This window comes from Notothenia coriiceps, unplaced genomic scaffold (genome assembly GCF_000735185.1).
Source record: "Notothenia coriiceps isolate Sejong01 unplaced genomic scaffold, NC01 NC01_scaffold00036553, whole genome shotgun sequence".
Classification (NCBI taxonomy): Eukaryota; Metazoa; Chordata; class Actinopteri; order Perciformes; family Nototheniidae; genus Notothenia; species Notothenia coriiceps.
This window is the reverse complement of record NW_011369254.1, coordinates 263,343-285,363: the sequence shown is the minus strand read 5'-3', so window position 1 is coordinate 285,363 and position 22,021 is coordinate 263,343. Positions and strand designations below refer to the sequence as shown.

Sequence of the window (22,021 nt, the reverse complement as noted above, 5' to 3'; positions counted from 1 at the left end):
TCCTCCAAGAACCCTTCTGCTCTAAGCCCACCTCAGTGCACAATAAGACACATAAAGAGATACAAAGAGAGGGCCATGACATTCGGATGTAAACCCTTCTTGTCTAATTCCTGCAACACATAGTCCTGTTTCACTCATTCATAAGGGCTTTTGATGTAAGCCCAGTACCCAACCCTGTTGAGTTGAGGTACTGTCAATTCAAATTTGACTAACAGTGTTATAAGACAAATAATAAGCATGATCATTATCATTATCGACTATTGAGGAGCGCAGTAGCACTCAGCATGTGAAGATGTTGAAAACGGTTTCAGTGAGAGGTTAAACACATTTAGCTTTAGTGCTACCTGCCCCATAAGTGGCTCTTTACTGCAGTTTTCCATTTAGCAGCGCTTGCCTGTTTAGCCTTGCACTAACAAGGCCTTTTACCGACCACCCATTAACCCACGCAAATTCTGTGTCATTAGCACATTTAGCCTCGTGCTAGGTAAGTGTCCCTCTTAATTGCTGAATTAATCTGCACCTCCTGTATCATCAGCATGTAAAGGTTAAGTATTAGCTAACTAGTCCTATTAGTTGTGTCCATTAGACTAAAAGGGACCCCAAGTATTTAGCATGTTTAGCCTTTACTTTAACTAAGAAGGCCTATTAATGAGAATCTTGTTATCCATTAGGAAGTGTTCGCCATTTACCCTTTTCCCTAGCTAACTAGCCCCCTTAATCAGCCCAGTAATGAGAAAGCATCCTCTCCACAGCAGCAGTCAATAGCAATCACTGTTTACTCTCTTTCAGTGGGAGATGCATTGGCTTGCTAGTAGTCATGTGGGCATGGGAGGAAGGGAACAATACTGTTGTTTTTTTGGTATTTAGTTCCTAACACAGTTCCTAGATTAAACAACTTCCCTGAACAAAGAAACCTGTTTGAGAAATTCAGCAATAGTCCTAACAAATCTATAACTGTGCTTGGCTTTGAACCGCGAGGAAGCAAATAACTAAGTAGAGGAAATAAGCAGAACAGGAGGCTGAGTGAAGCTGAAAATAAGAAAACAAAACAACAGAATGAAACAGAGTAAAACCAAAGGAGGAAAACAGGTGGCACAATGTAGAGCGTTGAAAATAGATCTCATTAAGAAATGTGAAAACAGTTTTGAAATATAGTGGAGACATGGAACTAAGAACAAGGATATAGAAAAGTTGAGGAAGAAATAGTGAGGCTGTGGACGGAAAAGTTAAAGTGTTATTTATCCTTTGTTTCTGTTTGCGAGGGTTGTGAAGTTAATAGGCTTACATCAGCTCATAATCTTAACCTCAGCGCTTCATCAGTGTAAGTGAGTGAACTGCAGCTAGTCACGCAACCTAAGCTTTCTGTAGCACGCATGCACATACAGTTCATACTCATGTCACACACACACACTCACACTCACACACACAACTTTCTCTATTCAGTCCAATGTAAAATGATAACTTTAGGGGTTAAAGTGTCACTGAAACGTCAAAACAACAGTCTGATATTGATGAAACATAATCCATACACAAGATATCAGATTGCTGCTTATGCTGTTAACTTTGGTTTTAGTGTCTGGGCTGTTTGTAGCCACCATAGAAACAAAAGGACTTCTTAAAGTCATAGCAGGTGAAGACCAAAGTAGCTTAGTAAATGATCATAGAAGTACATGTTATTGTATTTGCCTGTGTGTCTCTGTATATCTTTTTACAACTCTAGATTTGTCTTCCTCTCTTAAAAAATGAATCTAGATCCTTGTTACCATCTTTGTGCAGCAGGAAGTGTCTTCAAGGTTGTTAGCCCACCTGAAATATCCATCTAAAATGAAACCCTTTCTCTGTGTTCCTCCAACATGTTTACATACAGGCAACATAGAGTACAGCTGTCCAGCCACCAACGAGTGCGAGATCACCAAGAGGAGACGCAAGTCGTGCCAGGCCTGCCGCTTCATGAAGTGTCTGAACGTGGGCATGCTGAGGGAGGGTAAGGGAAAAGGTCTCTTCCTTATCTTTCTCTGTTAACTGTGCTACATGTAGCATTTTAAGGCCTGAGAAAATACTCAGAGATACAGTTGTATCGATCAAAACTTTGAAAACTTCATGGCACCGGTGAGGTAAATGCAAAAAAATGATGGAGAAAATAAATTCAAATCTGTTAAGATTAAAGTATTAGATACAAAGGATCAATGGGGAAGCAATGGGGTTTATGGGAAATGTGGTTTGTTTGGGCAACACAAGAACAGCAATGTGATAAATAAATGTAAACATGGTGTCTTGTTTTACAATAAATATACCATAATACATCAAAGTATGACAATGGAATATGGATGTTGAACAATGCTACATGTATCACTTCTAAACAATTGTTAATACTTCTTATATACATTATACTGTAATCTATTGCTTTTGGCATCATGACACAAGTACCATTTTACAACTTTGAGTCTTTTGGTATCCTCATAAGTGTTCATAGCTTTGGTTTGCCTGTTTCATTTTCACTTTTCATTTTCACTGTGCATGTTAATCTCTGACGTCCACATACAGAAGTTATAGTTTCTGAGGCCAACACAGAAAGTCCTACACCCTTGCCTTCCCTAAATGAGATACACATTACAGGATCATTGCTACACTCACAGTGAGTGTTGCACAGGGTTGAGGAAAAGTAAACAGAGAAAAAGAGACATTATCTGCCCCCACACCACTTTGATTAAATACACTCACCCTCTCATTTTCACACTCCCTCGTTGCCTGTGTCTCTTTCTCTCCCTCTTGTCTGCCAACCTCTGACCTTTCTACTCCCACTGCACTTCCAACGATGAAAAGAGGGAGAGGAGTGGCAAGGGATGAAGAGAAGGGCCGATTGAGAGAGAGAGAGAGAGGAATAGTGGGAGGGGGGAAGGTAGGAGAAATCTAGGGGGAGGGAGGGAGAGAGAGGCGATTGATTTATAGGAGCAGAGGAGAGGGACCAGGGGAGGATGAGAGGCAGGGGGAGGATGGTTGAATGAAGCAGAAAGTGTGTGAGAAAGAGAAGGGAGAAGAGAGGAGGGTCAAGGTTGTAATTGATGGGAGACCTGGCCTACGCCCCCTTCCTCACAGTGGTCAGGGAGCGTGCCAGCCCTCCCTCCATCCATTCCTGTCTCCATGTCCCCCTCCGATGCTCCCACGCAGTGTACTGTACTGTTTCTGTGGCCTCTCTTGTGCTCTTAATACACACATTCTCCTCTTCATTTGCTGTTCGCTCCATCCTGTTAGCACCATGACACTCAAACAGACCTGAGGCTGCTCTTCCAGTTTGATGTCAATAGTGGTACATTAAAAAAACAACAGCAAACAAATATATTTTATAAAACTAATCACTATTCTGGAGTTTGTCCCTGTTTTCTAAATGTTCCCATTCACAAATTGTTGAAGATACAGTAAACCTCAGAGCTTTACTAAACTCACTCAAAAACCTGACAAATATTGAATTTCCTCTAACAGCCACAGTTTTCACTGCAAAAAAACATGCTCTAAACTGCTACCTCTCTCTTTTGCACACACACAGACAGAATACACACACACACTTCCAACAAGCTGCTGTCGTAGCTATTGTTCTCCCAGTTGATCTGACATAGGCAGAACCCATGTCTCCTCTCCTGTTTTGTCTCGCATACAGTATGTGTGTGTGGCCACAAATACCCACAAACATTATGTATTATTGGCAGCTCTGACAGTCGCACAGTTTACACAGCACACACTGCATCCTTCTGCTGCACACAGAAACCACATTACCCTTGTCAATAAACTCTTAAAAAGCCATCATTTGCAAGAAATTCACTTTTTTTATATTACTTTTTTTTTTTTACAAATTATGCTATTGATTTTTAACTCTTAGGGCTGTGGTTTGCCCATTAATCCAATATGGGAGTAAAACTATGATGCCTCTTGTCGCCCTGCTCAACACACACACACACACACACACACACACACACACACACACACACACACACACACACACACACACACACACACACACACACACACACACACACACAGCTCATGCCAACTTTGGCCATGCTCCCCACGGCCTCTAAGACCTAATGAGTGAGATCGGGTGGAAGGCCCCAGTCTGTGTAAGTGTTGGTGCTGGTGTGTGTGTGTGTGTGTGTGTGTGTGTGTGTGTGTGTGTGTGTGTGTGTGTGTGTGTGTACAGCTGGCAGTGTGCGTCATGACTCTCTTCATAGCTCAACAGTCCTGCTGCCCAAATCTTATTGCTGCACACACATATAGCAATACAATCAAGATGACTGACTGAAAATATCAGTCATTGCAAATGTTATAAGATTAAATGAAATGACAAGGAAAACAGTGTGCGGGCCAACAGATGATTGGTTAATGAATAGTGCAGATGAAATAACAAGAGATAGGAAGGAGAGGATGAAAATAGAGAAAGACTAGCGGAGGAGAGAGCGAGTGATGGGAGGAGGGAGGAAACAAGAGGACAGGATGGAGAAACAGAGGAGGGGAGTGCCAGACAACTGGTGGCGTCTGGTGTTCTCCCATGGGAAACTTGTAGCTAAATGTGGCCCTGTAGCGTCTGTCCTGAGTGAGTGTTTGTGTGTGTGACTCTCATCTGGTTGCATCCCAGCTAGAAAAGAGCGATAATGGAAACAGTGTGACGAGAGATCTGCCTAACTGGTTCGCTTTCTTTCTGTTTGTCTTGAGAGAAGAGGAATAGCAATTTATTTAACAAAAGATTGTATCACATTTGGAAAGTAACTTTGAGTTAAACAACAAAAAGACTTCTGATTGTTAAAATGACATATGTTTCTCAGGAACATATTATAACTGCGCAAGTTTGTTCGCTAATGTTGCCAATATTTATTTATTTTTAAATGGTGATAATAAACAGTGGCCTAATCTCCAAAATGTTGAATGTACAGTCGTTGTTTAAGTGTATTGGTGTATTTAATAAGCACAGCCTTTAAATAAATATGTGGAAAAGGCAATATTTTAAAGACCTCACATGGTCACACACATGGCTACATTCGCACACACACATATTCACACACCAGTGACAGCCACCTGCCCGCTGCCTCAGGCAGAGCTGTTCAGATCTGTTCTGGTCTAAACAAACGTCACTGCAGGACACCACGCACACTCTCCTCTTAACCTCCCCTCCACCCTTTTTAGTTCATGCTCTCTTTATTTTTTCTTTCTTTCTCTAAGATCGTTTTTAAGATTTTTTGCCAGATTACATCACCGACTTAAAAAACAATTAGCTGAAGCTGATCTAAATATACCAGATACACGAAAAATTCTCCATATTCCGGTTATTCTTCAGCTTTAGATGCACATAGCCTTTTTCTCATGCTATTTCTGCTTCTTCTTCACATGCAGACAATTTATAGACACACACACACACACACACACACACACACACACACACACACACACACACACACACACACACACACACATACACATTAGATTTAAATGGTTCTGTTGTCTTACCCAATCTATTTGCCCATCAGTTGTTAAACCCACATAGGAAAACCCTTTATGTTATTACATCAACACTGGGGTATCACAGAAACACCTATATACACACACACACACACACACACACACACACACACACACACACACACACACACACACACACACACACACACACACACACACACACACAAGGTGATAACCTGGTCTAAGGTGCAAAAGAGACTTCAACCCTGTTACGACTTCAATTACCATAAAACTGCACTCTCTCCCTCTCCTCGCCCTGTCTCTTTAAATGCTCCCGTCCTCTCGTGCTTTTTGTCATCCCTTTTTCTCTTAGCTGTGATCAACAGAAATCTATCATTTTATTTGTCTTCCTACTCCTCTCTCCACTCAATCCTTCACTCCTCTTCTCGCCCTCTTTCATCCTCTCATTCGCTTATCATATCATTGACCATCTGAAATCAATCCATTTTCTCTCGTCTTTCCTCTTTACATCTCTCTTCTATCTTTCGTTTTTCATGCTCGCAGCTTCTCTTTTCAAAAGCACTTAGGTGTCAAAGGCATTTCCCTCGCAATCCCTCAACTGTTCAAACACACACGTGTGCGCTGACACAGAGTGACGCCAGCGCGGGGTAAAATCTATGCTGATGTGATCAGTGCAGGTCGTGCTATTGACAGACAACAATATTCCCACGATAGGAAAGACTCACCTTCATCACTGTCACTGTGTGTGTGTGCAAGAGTGTGTGTACAGCTTGAGACAACAGTGTTAAAAAAAACATGTATGTAAAATATATAATAATGATTATATGGTATCAAATACAGTTTATCTGCTGTATAACGTAACATCAAAACAGGAACATTTTGATATTTGTGTGTGTGTGTGTGTGTGTGTGTGTGTGTGTGTGTGTGTGTGTGTGTGTGTGTGTGTGTGTGTGTGTGTGTGTGTGTGTGTGTGTGTGTGTGTGTGTGTGTGTGTGTGGTAAGTGACTAAGTGGAGGTGTGCTTTTAGTTGACATAATAATTAAAGTATATAATTAAGGCGTATAACCTCTGTGGATTTCATCTTTTCTTTCCCTTTCTCTTATTATTCTATTCCTATCTCATTTCCTTTCATCCTCCCTCACTTCATCCCTTCTTTTCTCTCTCATTTCATTTCACTTTTGTCTCATTCTTCTTTTGTTTACAAGCCCATCCATTACTCACCTCTCCCCTTCTCCACTTATTTCACAACCTGTGCGCTACTCCTCTCTCCTGTCCTCTTTTTTTACTACACTTTCTTTTATCATAATCTTCCATTAATGCCTTTTTTCATTTTTATCTACATTTTATTTCTTTTCTCTCGCTCTTTTATTCCATTTCTTACCCATTCCCTGTTCAATTATTCTGTACTTCACTTGCCTTTTCTTTTCGCTTTACATTTTTTTCCCTCATCCTTACATTTCCTCTCCCCCCAACTCCATTTCCTCTCCTTTCCTCACTCCTTCCCTCCTCTCCTCTCTTGCCCATTCTTTATGACTTGAAGGCTCATTTGTTAAGAAGAGGTAGAGCACTCTCACTCTCCCCCTAGCCTCCTCCTGTCCTTTTTTGTGGGCTTTGGAAATATAATTTTCAATTTTTAATTTGATTCATTTAGATTTGATCATTAATCAGTGCTGAGAGAGAGTTAATTTGGTGGGAAATAGATGAGGTAGTTAGAGAGGGCTCTTTATAAAGTGAGCTCAGCTCAGCACTGAGTCTTTCAGGTGCAAGGAAAAGAGAAAGTGAAAAATTGAGAGTCTGCTTGTGTGTGTGTGTGTGTGTGTGTGTGTGTGTGGGGTAAATGTGTGTGCAATAGACATTAATAAGAGTAAAATTGCTGAGTGTCAATAACTACCAATGTTATGATTATACTTTACATTGGAAATCAGTTGAATGATTATGACACGAAGGCAACATGTAATACATTCACAAGTGATGCTACAATACTGATATGGAATTAGTTTTTTCAATGTTGTATTGCTGTATTTAGGATGAATCTTGAAGCCTTTTTTTATTATTATTATTATTATATTAATCCACCTCATTCAAATATCCACCTGCTTTCTCTCTGTCTCCCTCTCCTCTTCTGACCAACCACTGACACAGGCAGTGAGTGAGCAAGCTGCTTGTCGGGGCTTACCCAAACACAACATTGGGGATGTGGGTTAGAGAAATGTTGTCTAAATGTGTGTGTGTTTGTGAGAGAGAAGTGAAAGAGTGTGTTTGAATGTGTGAGTGCGTACGACCCCCTGGTGTTAAGAGTTTCTTGACCGTTTGCTGACACTGTCCCCCCCACTGTACCTGGACTGTCAGCCCTTCTGTCTACCTATTTTGGTCTCAAGCACGAACACACACACACTCACTCACACACACTCACACACACTCACACACACACACACACACACGCACACACACACACAGATGCATGTCGTGTTCAGTTCACTGGGTTGACTGCTGCCTTGGTCAGTAAGAGCTTTCTAAATGACTACATTACCATAAAATAAATGAGTACACTGTAAGATGGTTTGAATAAAAGCGTGAATCTGTTAAAACACAAATAAAACAGGGACACTCGTGCTCTCACAAATGCCAACAAAATGCACAAACATGCTCACTGACATTTTTTGTCTTTGCTGCCAATAGGATGTCTTTCTGTTAAATCTCTAAGGTGTGTTGTCTTCGTCATTGTCAGCACATTTTTCAGAGGATTTAAATCTCTCTGTGTTAGCAAATCTCTCTCTTGCTCGCTCTCTCTTTTTGCCCCCTCCTCTTCCTCCTTTCTCTGTCTGTCTATACATTTAGTGCTTACTGTTTTTAATGGATGTGCTTTGGGAGACCTATGGGGAAGCATTAAACAGAAAGTGTTATCTATATTTTTTGGTCTAATTTTCAGATCTTTATCTGTTGATGAAGGAGATGAAACACTATTGAGCCTTGTTTTTTTTCTGAATGGTATATACAAAAAATGGTGTTAGCTTGTAACATTTGATAGCCCTTTTTCGTTCCTCCTCTCCTCTCCTCCTCCAGGGTACATGACACCTCTGTCTTCCTTATCCATCTTTAAGTGGTAACCACGGTAACATCCAATCCCTTGAGAGATAGGCCTAATTAAATTAGGACTCCTTTGTGTCAATTAATTAACGAGACAGAGAGAGAGACAGCAACAGAGAGACTGAGATTGGGCGAGAGAGAGAGAGAGAGAGACTGAGATTGGGCGAGAGAGAGAGAGACTGAGATTGGGCGAGAGAGAGAGAGAGAGACTTTTACTCAAATGGTGCTTCTATAAATTAGTTAGTTGTAGAACAAAAGAGGCAAGCGAGTTTAACAAGCTTGACGATAACATAAAAGTGCCTGCATGCGTAACACACACATGTATGCACTGCAGAAACAGAACAGCTATCACCACTTCACTCCCAGACATATTATGTAATCTCATTTCCTCTCTTTTTATTATCTTTATTTACATTCCTTGTATTCTTGTTAACCAATCAAAAGAGTTAAAAAGTCATGCACAGTGTTTTGATACACGTTTTCTGTCCCTTCTTGCAGGTGTTCGTCTGGACAGGGTTCGTGGCGGGAGACAGAAGTATAAACGCCGGATAGATGCGGACAACAGTCCATACCTGAACCCACAGCTGGCTCTGCCTCCCAAGAAGCAATGTAAGAGCACACACACTCACTCAGACTGGTAGCAGTATATGTGACGGCCTTTTTCTCTCCTAGGGTTGAGCAGTGATTCTCAAGGACAGACATTTGCATACTGTCCTTGGTGCATAGTAACTCATCCTCTACAAATTGACATTTGTGCTACAGTGACAATAGCATCTGATAAAGTGTGTAGTGGGAACAATGGAGGACATACCATTGACAGTGCTTAAGGAAAATCATCCCTAGAAATCAACAGAAAAGCTTTCAATTATAGCACATTGTAGCAAGAGTTGATCAGAAGGCAGAAGTACACAAGTGCCTTTCCATCAGTCTTTATACTAATTGAGACAGTTGGACATTAAAACAGAATCAAGCACAGACACACACACACACACACACACACACACACACACACACACACACACACACACACACACACACACACACACACACACACACACACACACACACACAAATAGACTCAGGGTAGTGAGAAGCCCATCTGTTTGGGACCAAGTTTATCTCCCTGTCTCTGCTGCTAGCAGTTTGCGGTCATAATATTTTATACGTGTAATATTTCACTATAAAGGTAGTCATTTAGGTCCGGCTGGATTGGCTGCGTTTTTTAAAGAATGGAACCACTGCCAAAACACGATGATTGGAAAAATTAACAAGGGAGAGAGTGAGTGAGAGTAACGGGGGAACAGGTGGAGACAGAGGGAGAGACTGAGCCTAAATGAGAAGGCTTCTCAGAGAGAGAGGGAGGAAGGGAGAGAGACGAAGGGAACAGCCAGAACCCTAATCCGGATTAAATCCAATCTGGCAACCACATCAAACTAGAGTTAGCTCTTTAGCTAAGCGTCTGCTCACACACATGACACACACACGCACACACATGTATACACACACATACACACACACACATACACGCACAGTGCAGATTGAGCAGTGTTTGGCAGCTTGGTCCCCAAAGCCCATTTTGCTTAAAGCTGGAGCATATTCTGCTTTAGGCCAATATGCTGAATGGCTCCAACACAGCTTAACGGGACTTCTGCACTACTAATCATTGAAATGATTGGATAATATGAGTGTGTGTACACTATGCGTGTGTGTTTGCATCTATAGAGCATTGGTGTGCTCCAGCTAACTAGATGACTTCATTAAACTAGTCTCTCGTCCTGTTATTATATTAACAAGCTTTTTTCATGTAAGATAAATAGTTTTAAAATGAGTTATTTACTAGATTCACCAGTGGGTACTCTAAATATTTATTTAGGATTTCATTTATTTTTATATATTTTCCTAAATGTATGTATGGACACAAATCTCTCAGTGAGCTGAAAACAAAAACTATAGCGTTGATATAGACTTCCTGGGTCTCTCTTGTTCTTTTTCTCTCACACATAGTCAATACACACAAAAAAAAAAAAAAAAAATCTTTCTGTCTCACTCAGATACACGCACACAGCCCATCTATCTGTAGCCCAATCCCCAGCCTCAGCGTCCCCATTGATTGTGTGAGAACAGAACAATAGCCCAGGGTTTGGAAATGGGCTTCCATTGATTCTAATTAGGGAAACATTAAATAAGATTTACCCACAGATACTGCACTGTGACTGGGATTGGTTTGGCTCAAACGACCCTGTAGCTGGAGCTAGAGGGAAGAGGATGGAAAGAATATATCTATGAACAAATGTGTGTGTGTTTTTGTGTGTGTATGTAACAGAATTGGGGGCGGAGAGTGTTAGATCAATACACAACTCATCCCCCCAACTCTGTTTCACTCTCTCTTGCTGTTTATCTCTATCTAGCTGTCGCTCTCCCTACTCTTCTTGTCTGTCTTTTACAATCTGTCCATGGCTCTTTTTCTACCTGTCTGTCTTCTCCCAATTTTTTCTTTGCTTATCTGCCTTACTCTTTTCCTCTTTCCCTCTATCCCTCTCTTGCTTTTCTATCCTCTGTTATTATTCCCATGCTTGATTAGTCGGTGGATTAATTTGGAAGCAGGGTATCAGTCTGTTACTAATGGGCCATAGAGATCTCATCACCACATGTCACCATTACCAGCTGAGCTGTTTGGCTTTCAGTATTATCTTTCCCTTCTGTATGTATCAGCGAAGCTTCTTAAAGCAGCAATAAAGAAGACAACATTTTAGGCAACCTGAATCACCAGCTGTAATCACCTTAATGACACCTTGAAGCATCTTCTAAACTGGCTTCAATACATTTCTTATCTTGTGTAATCTTTAGTTGAAATTACTGGAATCAAATCAATTTGTTGGTTGATTGTTGCAGAATTCCACAGAACATTACAAAGCATTGTAATCCTCCTAACTGATCTTGTTTCCATTACACACTTTGATATAAAATGGCAAAATACCCTCAGCTGACTGTCAGTCTGTTTCTTTGCTGTATATATTATCATTATACTGTACAAAATAGGTATTTGAGATTATTAAAAAAAACACGTTTAACATTTTCCATTTGTTTATATTCTTATTTGTATAAAATAATCACACACACACTCTTGTGTGCACACACTTATATATGTTATGTACAAAATGCTGTATGTGTGATATATTTAAACTGGATCTGTGTACCGTATACTATGGAGTATATGAAATGTATTGTGTGTTGACTTAAAGGCTACATGTCTTCCTATTTTATCCTAGTCTAACTGTCATGTCAGCTACTTTTTTTTTCTTCGGACTTGTTTTATGCCATACCTATGTATTATCGAGAAATCCATGTTAAAGGGACTTTGTATATGACCTTTCACTTGTTTGCACCAGATTGGTGTGGACCAGCTTGCGCCCTAATACGGCAAAAATTCACCATCTCTCTGTCTCTGTGTCTTTCTCCTTGTCTGGTGGTCATGTCAGTTGCCTTTGGCTGCCTTGCAGATAACAAAATCGTCTCTCACCTGCTGGTGGCCGAGCCAGAGAAGATTTACGCCATGCCTGACCCGACAGTACCAGACAGCGACATCAAGGCCCTGACTACGCTGTGTGACCTGGCGGACAGAGAGCTGGTGGTCAACATCGGCTGGGCCAAACACATCCCAGGTAGGAAGACAAATCTGCTGAACCCTGACTTTCACTGTAGACCTAACCTGACTCCATGTTGTGACCGGATCAGACACTCATACGTCCATACATACCTTTTTTTCAATTCCAGAGTATAAGAGATTTTGCACATATACAGGATAGACACACATGCTGTGTTTATTGGCAGAGTACACTGTTGGTATCAGCTGCTCCAGATGCAGTTCAGACACGCATCCTACATACACCTGGTGCTAAGGCGTGACCTTTAACCTTAATCCTCGCACTCAGATGGTCTGAACTGTTGACCCGTCCACCTGACCAACCAAATGCCCTCACTGGTATCACACATTCACACACACCCCAAACACACACACATTCTGACCTCTTGAGCCAAACGGTCCAATCCCCTTACATTTGACATGTGGCCATGTGTGTATGGGGATGTTGGTGTGTTGTGAGTCACTGTAACATATATATGACAAAGCCCTTTGAAACTAAGACCATAACTTTGTCGAGTTTTTTAACGTCAAGCGATGTAACTCAAACAGAAAGGAATAGGCAAACAACAAAATGAAATCAAACAATAATAGAGTACATTTGAAATGTCACAATCTGATGATTAAAACAGTACATGTGATATATAAACAGTAAGATTTGTTGTCCATTTAAGCCTATAGCACATGTATGTCACCCTACAGGTCAGCCTAATCTGTTTAAACTAATTCCTCTTAATCTGTTCAAAATTGGATCAGGAGTACAAGATGAGAAAATGAAATAATGGCAGGAAACACAAATGAGCTAAAGATTTTCTGGAAGAATAAGAAAACAAAAGACTGATGACGAATAAATCTGGCGGTGAAAGCCGAAATAAAGACAGGGAGCGAGACGTATGAGATGAAAACTATAATCTGGTTTTGGTTTTAGTGAGGGAGCCTGCTGTGACGGCAGAGAGGAGGGAATAGCGGTGTCTCAGATTAACACAGATTAGCACAAAGATTAGTCCCATTGTGGACTGGAAATATTGTTATAGAAAAGAATAGAATGGAATTACCCCCTGTTGTCAGTGCTAAAACAGTAAAGGGGGTTGTGAGGGTATAGAGGGAAGCACCAGATTAGAGGCATAAATACCACTCAGTCATGCTGCGTAAATCTATAACAATAAAGTCAATGGCGTTAACAGGATCTCCAAATGATATATTTTATATCTCATCAATAAATGTGAAAATAACAGAGAAGAAGAGATGATGAGAGTGAGAGATAAAAGAGAAAGAGAGATGGGAATATACATTGCTTCTTGTTAGTGTATTGATCCACATGCTGCTATATGGACAGTAAGCAGACATATATATTGATCCATATACCAAGTATAGCCCTTTGAATATTTATTTGTCTCTTTCAAAACAACATTCCAGCCTACTATCTCATTTCCTGTAATCTCACTGTCCTGCATTTACTCTTAATGCTTTCTCTTTTAATCCATTTATCTCTCTACCCTATTCTCTCTCTCCTAACCCCTGGGATACACTCAGCGTATATACTGTATAACATACACACACAAAAAGAACTGCCAGACTCATAAAATAAACACAATAACATAGATGTGATGTTTATTTAATGTTTTGTTTTGCATTGGGCTTGACGTTTTCTTTACACACACATTTTACAAGTGAATGGACTGAGTTAGCCAGATTATTTGCTGGGGTGATGTGATGTGATGTGTGTGTGTGTGTGTGTGTGTGTGTGTGTGTGTGTGTGTGTGTGTGTGTGTGTGTTGCTAGTCATGTTTGACACACAGACTCACCCAACCTTAGAGACTTCTGACAACACACATATACACACATATTTCTTTGATTGGTTCTTTTATTCTGAAGCTGTGTGTATGTGTGTGTGCACGCTCATTTCCATACTGATATGGCCTATATGCAAACATTTGATATGTCATTAGGAGAGGAAAATGAGGTTTCAGACCCAGTGTGTGTCTCTGGTTATCCCACAAGGAATGGGACTCCATCACACATGTGCCGCTTACACATGCAGTTGTGTGTGTCGCAGAGATGAAAAGCAGGCAAGCACACATAAACAAGTATTTTAATTCTTTTTGCTGATTCAAACTGCGGGCAACACACATATTGACACATTTAGTAGATAAATATATGAGCAGTAAACTGTCACTCTCGGGGAAACTGTGGGTATCTGGAAATATTATTGGAGTTATTATTCAGAGGGCGTGAAAGGCTTTGGTGTCCAATAATATGGATTAGCGAAGAGAAGATCTCATTGTAATAGCTCTCATAGCCACAACTCAGGTTGCATATTAGGCTGCATGTGTCAGGTGAGAGGAGGCACATATTCAAACAGCAGCGAATGAGAGGGTGAATTAAAAGAAAGAAAGGCCATTCAAACTGTGCCATTTATCTGTCTGTAGAATTAGTCTTTTCATCCCCTCTTTTCTGTTCCTTATTCCTTCACTGTCTCTCTCTTTTTCTCCATAATAACTAAATGACTACCGGGCAGTCATGCCGGCAGCTCTTATCTAGACTTGCCGACACAAAAGAGAAAGACAGACAGGCGAGCACTTGACTTGACGAAAGAGCAAAGAGCGAACAAATGAACGAATCATGGAACGAGAGCCAGAACCTATAACACTGTCGATTTTACCAGAACCAGGGGCCTTGCCATTAGGGTTTTTTTTTTTTTACAACCCCCTCCCCCCTTCATTCTTTCTTTATTCAAGGAAGAAATTGCTCTCAGGCTGCCCCCCACTTCCCCTCAGCTATTCTCTTGCTTCCCTATCTCCTCTTACTTGCTCTTTCTTTTCTTACAGTCTTTTCTCCCTCTCTTTCTTACGTTCCCTTTTCAATTTTGACGCTCAGGATAAGCGGTCTGTGTGTCGGCAGTAACGCAGTATGATTGAGCTGTAAAAAACGGGGGGAAGGGAGGTGAGGGGGGGGGTTGCTCTCTGTCTATTCATTTAATCGGCCTTTATGGAGATATAGGAGAAGGGGTTGGGGTGCTGGTCGGGGTGACGGGATAGTAGGTGGAGAGGGAAGTCCCCTTGTCTCATGTTCTGCATACTTCATCTTTCTCTCTTTTTCATTGGCCTTTTTTATCATGTCTTCTTTCGCTTCCTTTCTCTTACTCCTTGTTTGGATTTGGGAGTGAGCATGAAATACCCAACAGTGAATTAGGATTTAGGTAAACTAAAGTGAATGTTTATAAGAGGCATGGCGAGAGAATGGAGCACAGGGAGGTCACATACATTAGCTCAGTATAACCTGGATACTCCCAAAGAGCCTTTAATACAATACTATTGTGACCCTGTGGCTAAATATCCCCCACCCCTCCAACCTCTTGTGTGACCTCCCTCTTTCTCTCTCTATCTACTACTGGCTCCCCTCATTTTCTCCCCCTCTCTGATCTGACCTCCCACCCTCTCTCCCTCTATGGTATCCTTAACCTCTTCATTATCAAGTCAACCTCACCTCTCAACCCCTCTCCCATTTCACACCTCCCTTCTTCTCTGATCGTCACCATCCTTCTGTCTGTCTGGATCTCTCTGCTGATTAAGCAATTGGGGTTTATTGAGTCCAAGTGTAGCTCTAGATTTAAAAACGGAATTATCGACTCAATCACTTGTATTCAAATATACGTTTTTGTCTATTCACAAAAAAGCCCTTTCTCTTTAAGTCATGGTGTAACTGGGTTTCACTTAGAGATGAAGTCAACCAGTTGAACAGTTGGTCCTTCAGACTGCCAGACAGTCAGTCAGTTAGTTAGCCAATCAGACAGTCAAGTAACTGCACAGCCAGTCAATCAACCAGAAACACAGCCAGTCAGTCAGCAGATATTGATTAATAGAAGTGTCCTGCTCCTTTTAGCAAATCAAATGTTAAGTCTGAGCAGCCAAGGGGAACCTCTACACACACACATGCACATGGATACACACATCCTTGACTCGGAAAGTGCAGCTTTCTAAATGAACACAGACACACATTATAACACTTCAAAATGAACTTGAAGACATACAGAATCGCGCTGTGTGTGGGTGCGTGTGACATAGAGAAATGTAGAATCCCAGACTTGTGATGATGTCACTCTCTGGCCCTCCTTATTAACTCTGGTGTTGTCATCAATCAGCAAAGAGGTTTGTTTGGCTTTGGGTAGTAAATCAGATGAGAAACATCTCTCCAGCACCACTCACACAAACAAACACACACATTTTATTATTTTCCGATTGCTAAGTCAATGAGTTTTATTGCCATGAAACTTCTGATACAATATTTCATACTCCTTTCCTTATTGCTGTCCTTCCTCTGTGGTCTTTCTGTCTCACAGTGCCATTAGTCTCTATAATAAAATGACTGGTCTAGGTACACTGGTGCGTGTAAACACATGAAAACCGCTACACGGAAATACACATGGACACACAGATACACACACAAACGCACTAGCAGATTTGCCCCCATTCTGTCGTCCAAGCCTAGTTCACCTTGACAGTCACAGCATGCTGGGTGCCGTCTTAAAACACAAACACTGCACGCAAATATACAGTCCATTCACATAGACATTCAGCACAGTGTAAATGCAACAAAAAAAACAGGCAGTGTTCAGGCATAGACATAAACACAAGTTTGTTAAGGCAAAACAAGCATAAGGGAACAAATAAAACAATGTTTCAAAAGATAAGTGAGGGTATAACATTAAAAAAAGCACATAACACCATGTGTATTTAGTAAAACGTCATTTCAGGTAAAGATATAGATAGTCTGTCGTTGTAGTGAAATAACTGATCTGCACTTTCGAGATTCAACTCATAAATATTACAAACATTATTATGAACTTTCAGAATCTGATTTAGTTCATTGCTTCATTCAAGTGAGTTTCTTTGTGCTCTCTAGTACATATCTTCCTGTTTGTGTTTCCAGTTGCTGTTGATTTTCTCTGAGATCTGTTGGGTGTGTTTGATTTCCATTTCAGCTCATCCCTGAGCTACATAATATATTTAGAGGTTGATGTCGTCAAGTATGTGTGTTTGCTTATGTGTGTGTGTGTGTTTGTCTGTTTCATTGTCCACATTTGTGCATAAGAGACATCTTATTTTCCAATGCACAATCACCATGGTTTCCTCTTGCAGCCCATACAAACAAACACACTCCTGTTTGCAGATGAAAACAAATATTGATGAAATCAAATTAGGAAAAGAATATTTGATATCTGAGCTTAATGTTTGGATTAAGTTGGGCTTTCTTTATTGGATTAGGCCTGTGGATATTGGAAGGCTGTCATCCATTTGAGATAACAGTGGAGGGAAAACCTTTTCTCGTTTTTGTGCATTGCTTTTCTTTTGTCCTTTCTACTCTACTTTCAGTTTTTATTTTAAAATAAATGACAGTAATTCTGTCAAGTTGTATTGTCATATAAGGGTGACATTAGTGTAATGGTTACACAAACACTGCAATATGAATTTTGCAAATAAGAGCCCACATTTTGTAAAAAATAAATATATTGACCATAATGTTACATATGAATGATACATTGTTGTTATCGCAGGTATACAAAGGGTGCAATAATAACAATAAAATACATAGATAGATACAAATGATATGTCAGTTGTGAAGGAAAGTTCACCCCCCATTTGTTTGTGTGAAATATCTGCAGATTTATAGACAAAAAAAAAGGTTATTTTCTCTATTTAGTCCTGGTTTTGTGAAGGAAATTGCATTATTTGATAAAAACACTAACACACATTCACACAAAGGTGCCTACATATTCAGCCTCTGATGGCACGTTCGGTCTGTGTTGACTCTCCTGTCTGTCCGATGCCCTGTGTTTGTTTTGTCCTGACCGTGTTGACAGTGTTTCCATGACAATGTGCCTGTGATGATGACACTTGAGAACACATAGCTAAAGGTGCTAGCTTTAAAAACACACTTTGTTTTATTCACACACACACACACACACACACACACACACACACACACACACACACACACACACACACACACACACACACACACACTAGTTTTACCTCCATCAGGTCACACCTTGGTGGCGCCATATACCTTATGCCTTTAGAGTTGAGCGACCTGACACATCCTACGGACACACACACACACACACACACACACATGTACACACACACACACATGTACACACACACATACACACACAACATGCTTCACACATGGTGCCAGCTGTCTCTGAATCCCTGTGTGTCACACCACATCAGACCTGAATTCAAAATGAAAAGTCACTTGAAGAAAATATGATCATTAAAATAATACCATAATCAACAATACCTTTACTAGTATCATCAAAAGTCAGTAGGATTAACAAGTCAATTAAATACATGTACAGTATATTAGGAAAAACACTGATTTAAAAGTGTTATGTGGTAAAAAAATGTGTTGTTTTCAGATCACTGCCCTTGATTAATAGTAATTCTGATTCTAATCTCAATCAAAAATGCTGGTCATGAAATGCATTCAGTAAAGTGAAAGTGAGAAAAAAAACACAAATATTGAAGTCTTGAGATTTGCGCTCAGCAGCCCATTGCTGTTTTTCTTATTAGTTTGATTACATTAGCAAATCAAATTCATTTGTCTATCCGCCTTTGAGACACAGCCTGCAATCTGAGTACACTGACTAATCTGCATCAAATAATGTCTGTCACACACACAAACACACACCAGGGAGAAGCTGCATACATACGCCAGCACACAAGCAAGCAAACACAAACATCATAAACACACCCATGAACACTCATACGTACATTTCTAGAGTAGCACCCGTACGCAGTAAATGTGCACGGATGCACACATACACAGACGTGCACAGTTTTATAATATGTGACATCAGACAAGCAGTAACAAATAAATCAGCACACCATCTGAGCCCATCAAAGTCATCACTAGCAAACAGCCAGCTTTTACTACTTTCAATTTGCTTGTGTGTGTGTGTGTGTGTGTGTGTGTGTGTGTGTGTGTGTGTGTGTGTGTGTGTGTGTGTGTGTGTGTGTGTGTCTGGGAAAGAGAGAGAGAAAGATGTGATATGATATGCTGGCGGGGCATAAAGATAGATGATCATAATTACGCACAGGCCAAACTCCATTTCAAATCATCATCATCCTATTCTATCTGTTGGGGCACACATGTACACACACACACACACACACACACACACACACACACACACACACACACACACACACACACACACACACACACACACACACACACACCCACACACCAGGCCTGTATGCGTTTTTCAGTTTGTGTTCACCTTTTAGTCTCATGCATGCTTAGCTACCACTTTTATGTCTTGTACATCTAAACACTATATACCTACATGAACAATATGTACACGTGCAAGCGTGTACATATTGTACATGTGTGTGTGCTGTCCATCAAGCCACACACACAGCCCTACCAAACCATTGGCTTGGTTGCTGATGATGACATATGGCCTTGGTAATGGCTGCATAATTACACGCTTCTTTATTGCAATGCATAATGACCCCGCAGCACTATTGGACAATTAATTAACATTTTCAGCCCAGGCTTTCTCAGGCCCAGATGAGGAGGTGGAATGAGGTCTAATGTTCGTGTCTTGGAGCTAGGACATTAAGGCGCGGTGCTGCAGGAGACAAGACTGTCTCTATGTGCGCATTCGTTTTCATCTCTGTCTTTCTTTCAGTCGGGGCATGTCTCTCTCATTCCCTCTGTTCTCTCTCCTCATTGCTCCATTGTTGAGCCCTTCCTCTCCATGCTTGTCCTGGATGATGATATTTGAGACCACATCTCTAATCTGTGAATGGTAAATTAATCCCTGTGGAGTTTCTCTCTCCATGGAAAGCTACGGGGGGATTAGGAAGATAGAATCAACACAGCTTCATAATCTCACATACAGACACCGGGCTTGGACAGGGACCATTGGGTTTTGCAACAATCAGCAAGTTTCTATTCATCAATCAATAACCCATTGTATTGCAAAATGTTGCAACAGTGATACAACCTGTGACAACAAAGATAGTTTTATAATCATCTTTGAAAACAAATAAATGTCTCCTGCCTAGTTAAGTTTAAATGAGCTTGTAGCTTGGGCTATGGATTTTGTCTTTTCTGTAGAATATGTTATGGCAGGATATTGTTTTGAAAAGGTAATCCACCAAAAGATCAATAGACTGCCACAACCCAGTTAATTGAACAAACTGGGGAAATGAATTAATCACAGATTAGATAGATAGATAGATAGAGTCTTGAGTGTGTTTTCAGTAAGTAAGTCACATCATGTCCAGCTGTCACATTTTATATACTTTAACCTGTACAACAAATATAGGTATTATGTCCTCTTTAGTTTTTTCATATTTTTTGTCTTTCACATTGGCAACAGTGCAAAAGGCTTCTCAGTTTTCTGTACACATGGTTAATTTCCCTGACAGATGTGTGTGCTAACACATGCTAACACACTGAGTGTTTCCTGTTTGCATCAGCATTGTATTGAATGATGGAGAGACAGGATGCAGAGTTAGAGGATGAAAGGAAGAAATGGTGAATAATTTCCTTAATTTACATGAAGTTTATTTCACCAAGACACTCAAGCAGAGCAGACGAGTCACTTGAGCCGCACTCTTGACTATATACAGAGAAAATAAAGACATGGCCCCAGTGGAGCTCGCTGTGGCTCGTGCCCACACACACACTCACCCACACACTCCTTGACATGGCCCTGGCGGAGCTAGAAGTGGGTAATTAAAATGTAAATATTGATATTTTATTATTTGAAATGCCTCCACTGCATTGCTCTTAATGTCACTCCATCTGTCGTCTCCATAGAGACTCGGGGTTGCCCTCAGCGACCGGCTGCCCCCACCCAAGCCACCGAAACGGCTTTAACACTCGACACACATATCTCTGTTGCAGCGTCTTCATTTTGGCTCTAATTAAGTGTTAAATATTAGCACCCGCAACCACAGAGGCAGCACACACCACACAAGTGCACACAGAGAATACAGCACACGACCCTCTCTCCACCTCTGTCTCTCTCCCCCTGACTCTCTCTTTCACGCACACACATGGACACACACACAGAGCACTCATCCCCACTACAGCAATGGGAAGATTTTAAGTGTTAATCTTGCAGTGGTGCTGATGGTGTCTAATGTATGCAATTAACAGTCAGCCAGGGCTGAGGGTTTGGTAATTAGCTTGCTGTTCACACTGATTAGAGGCTACTGCAACCCTATGACTGCTCCTCTCTCCCCGAGGCCGCACACAGAGAAATGGGGGGTATGGAGGAAGGAGAGGGGGAGGGTGAAAGGGGAGAGAAATAGAGAGGAGATTTTAGCCAACAATATAAGAGGGGATGAAGGTGAAGATGAGGACAACTTTGTGTGTGCAATATGTGCATTAGAAAAGTAAGAATTAGAAAATTCGTGTTTTTTACAATATTTGTCAGCTATCAAGCTTTGTACATTTACAGTATTTGCAACTCAAACGCAAGAACAGTCTAGTAACCAGGCATTTAGTGAATACAATCGATTGTTAAATGATAAGTCCTAACCCCAATCCTAACCAGTTCTCAACTAGAATACTTTGATACAAAATGAAACATCCCTTTTCGACATGTTTCAACACATGCAAAAATATGTCTGCTTTAATATTAATTTGTGTCGGATATATTTTTTCCACATGAGGGTTGAATTATTTGTTTAAAAATCTTAAAATTAGCATTTTGTCCTTCTCTCCCGTTTGAGAAAGCTGGAATTTATGATATGCAAATTATTTGAACTTCCAACATGTTGTTTTGTCACAAAATGCTAATTG

The 22,021-nt window shown here is 40.7% G+C and overlaps 1 protein-coding gene across 3 annotated transcripts in view; it reads left to right on the top strand.

The window, feature by feature from the left end:
- The window catches only part of esrrga (estrogen-related receptor gamma a), a 75,661-nt gene that overhangs the window by 40,081 nt on the left and 13,559 nt on the right, over positions 1-22,021 (top strand). For 2 of the 3 annotated variants that reach the window (XM_010792798.1, XM_010792796.1), the window contains 3 exons: positions 1,868-1,984; positions 9,052-9,162; positions 12,033-12,215. In XM_010792798.1, the coding sequence (XP_010791100.1) occupies positions 1,868-1,984; positions 9,052-9,162; positions 12,033-12,215 (411 nt within the window). The remainder of the gene's footprint in view (positions 1-1,867; positions 1,985-9,051; positions 9,163-12,032; positions 12,216-22,021) is intronic. The other variant, XM_010792797.1, reaches the window with a different exon arrangement.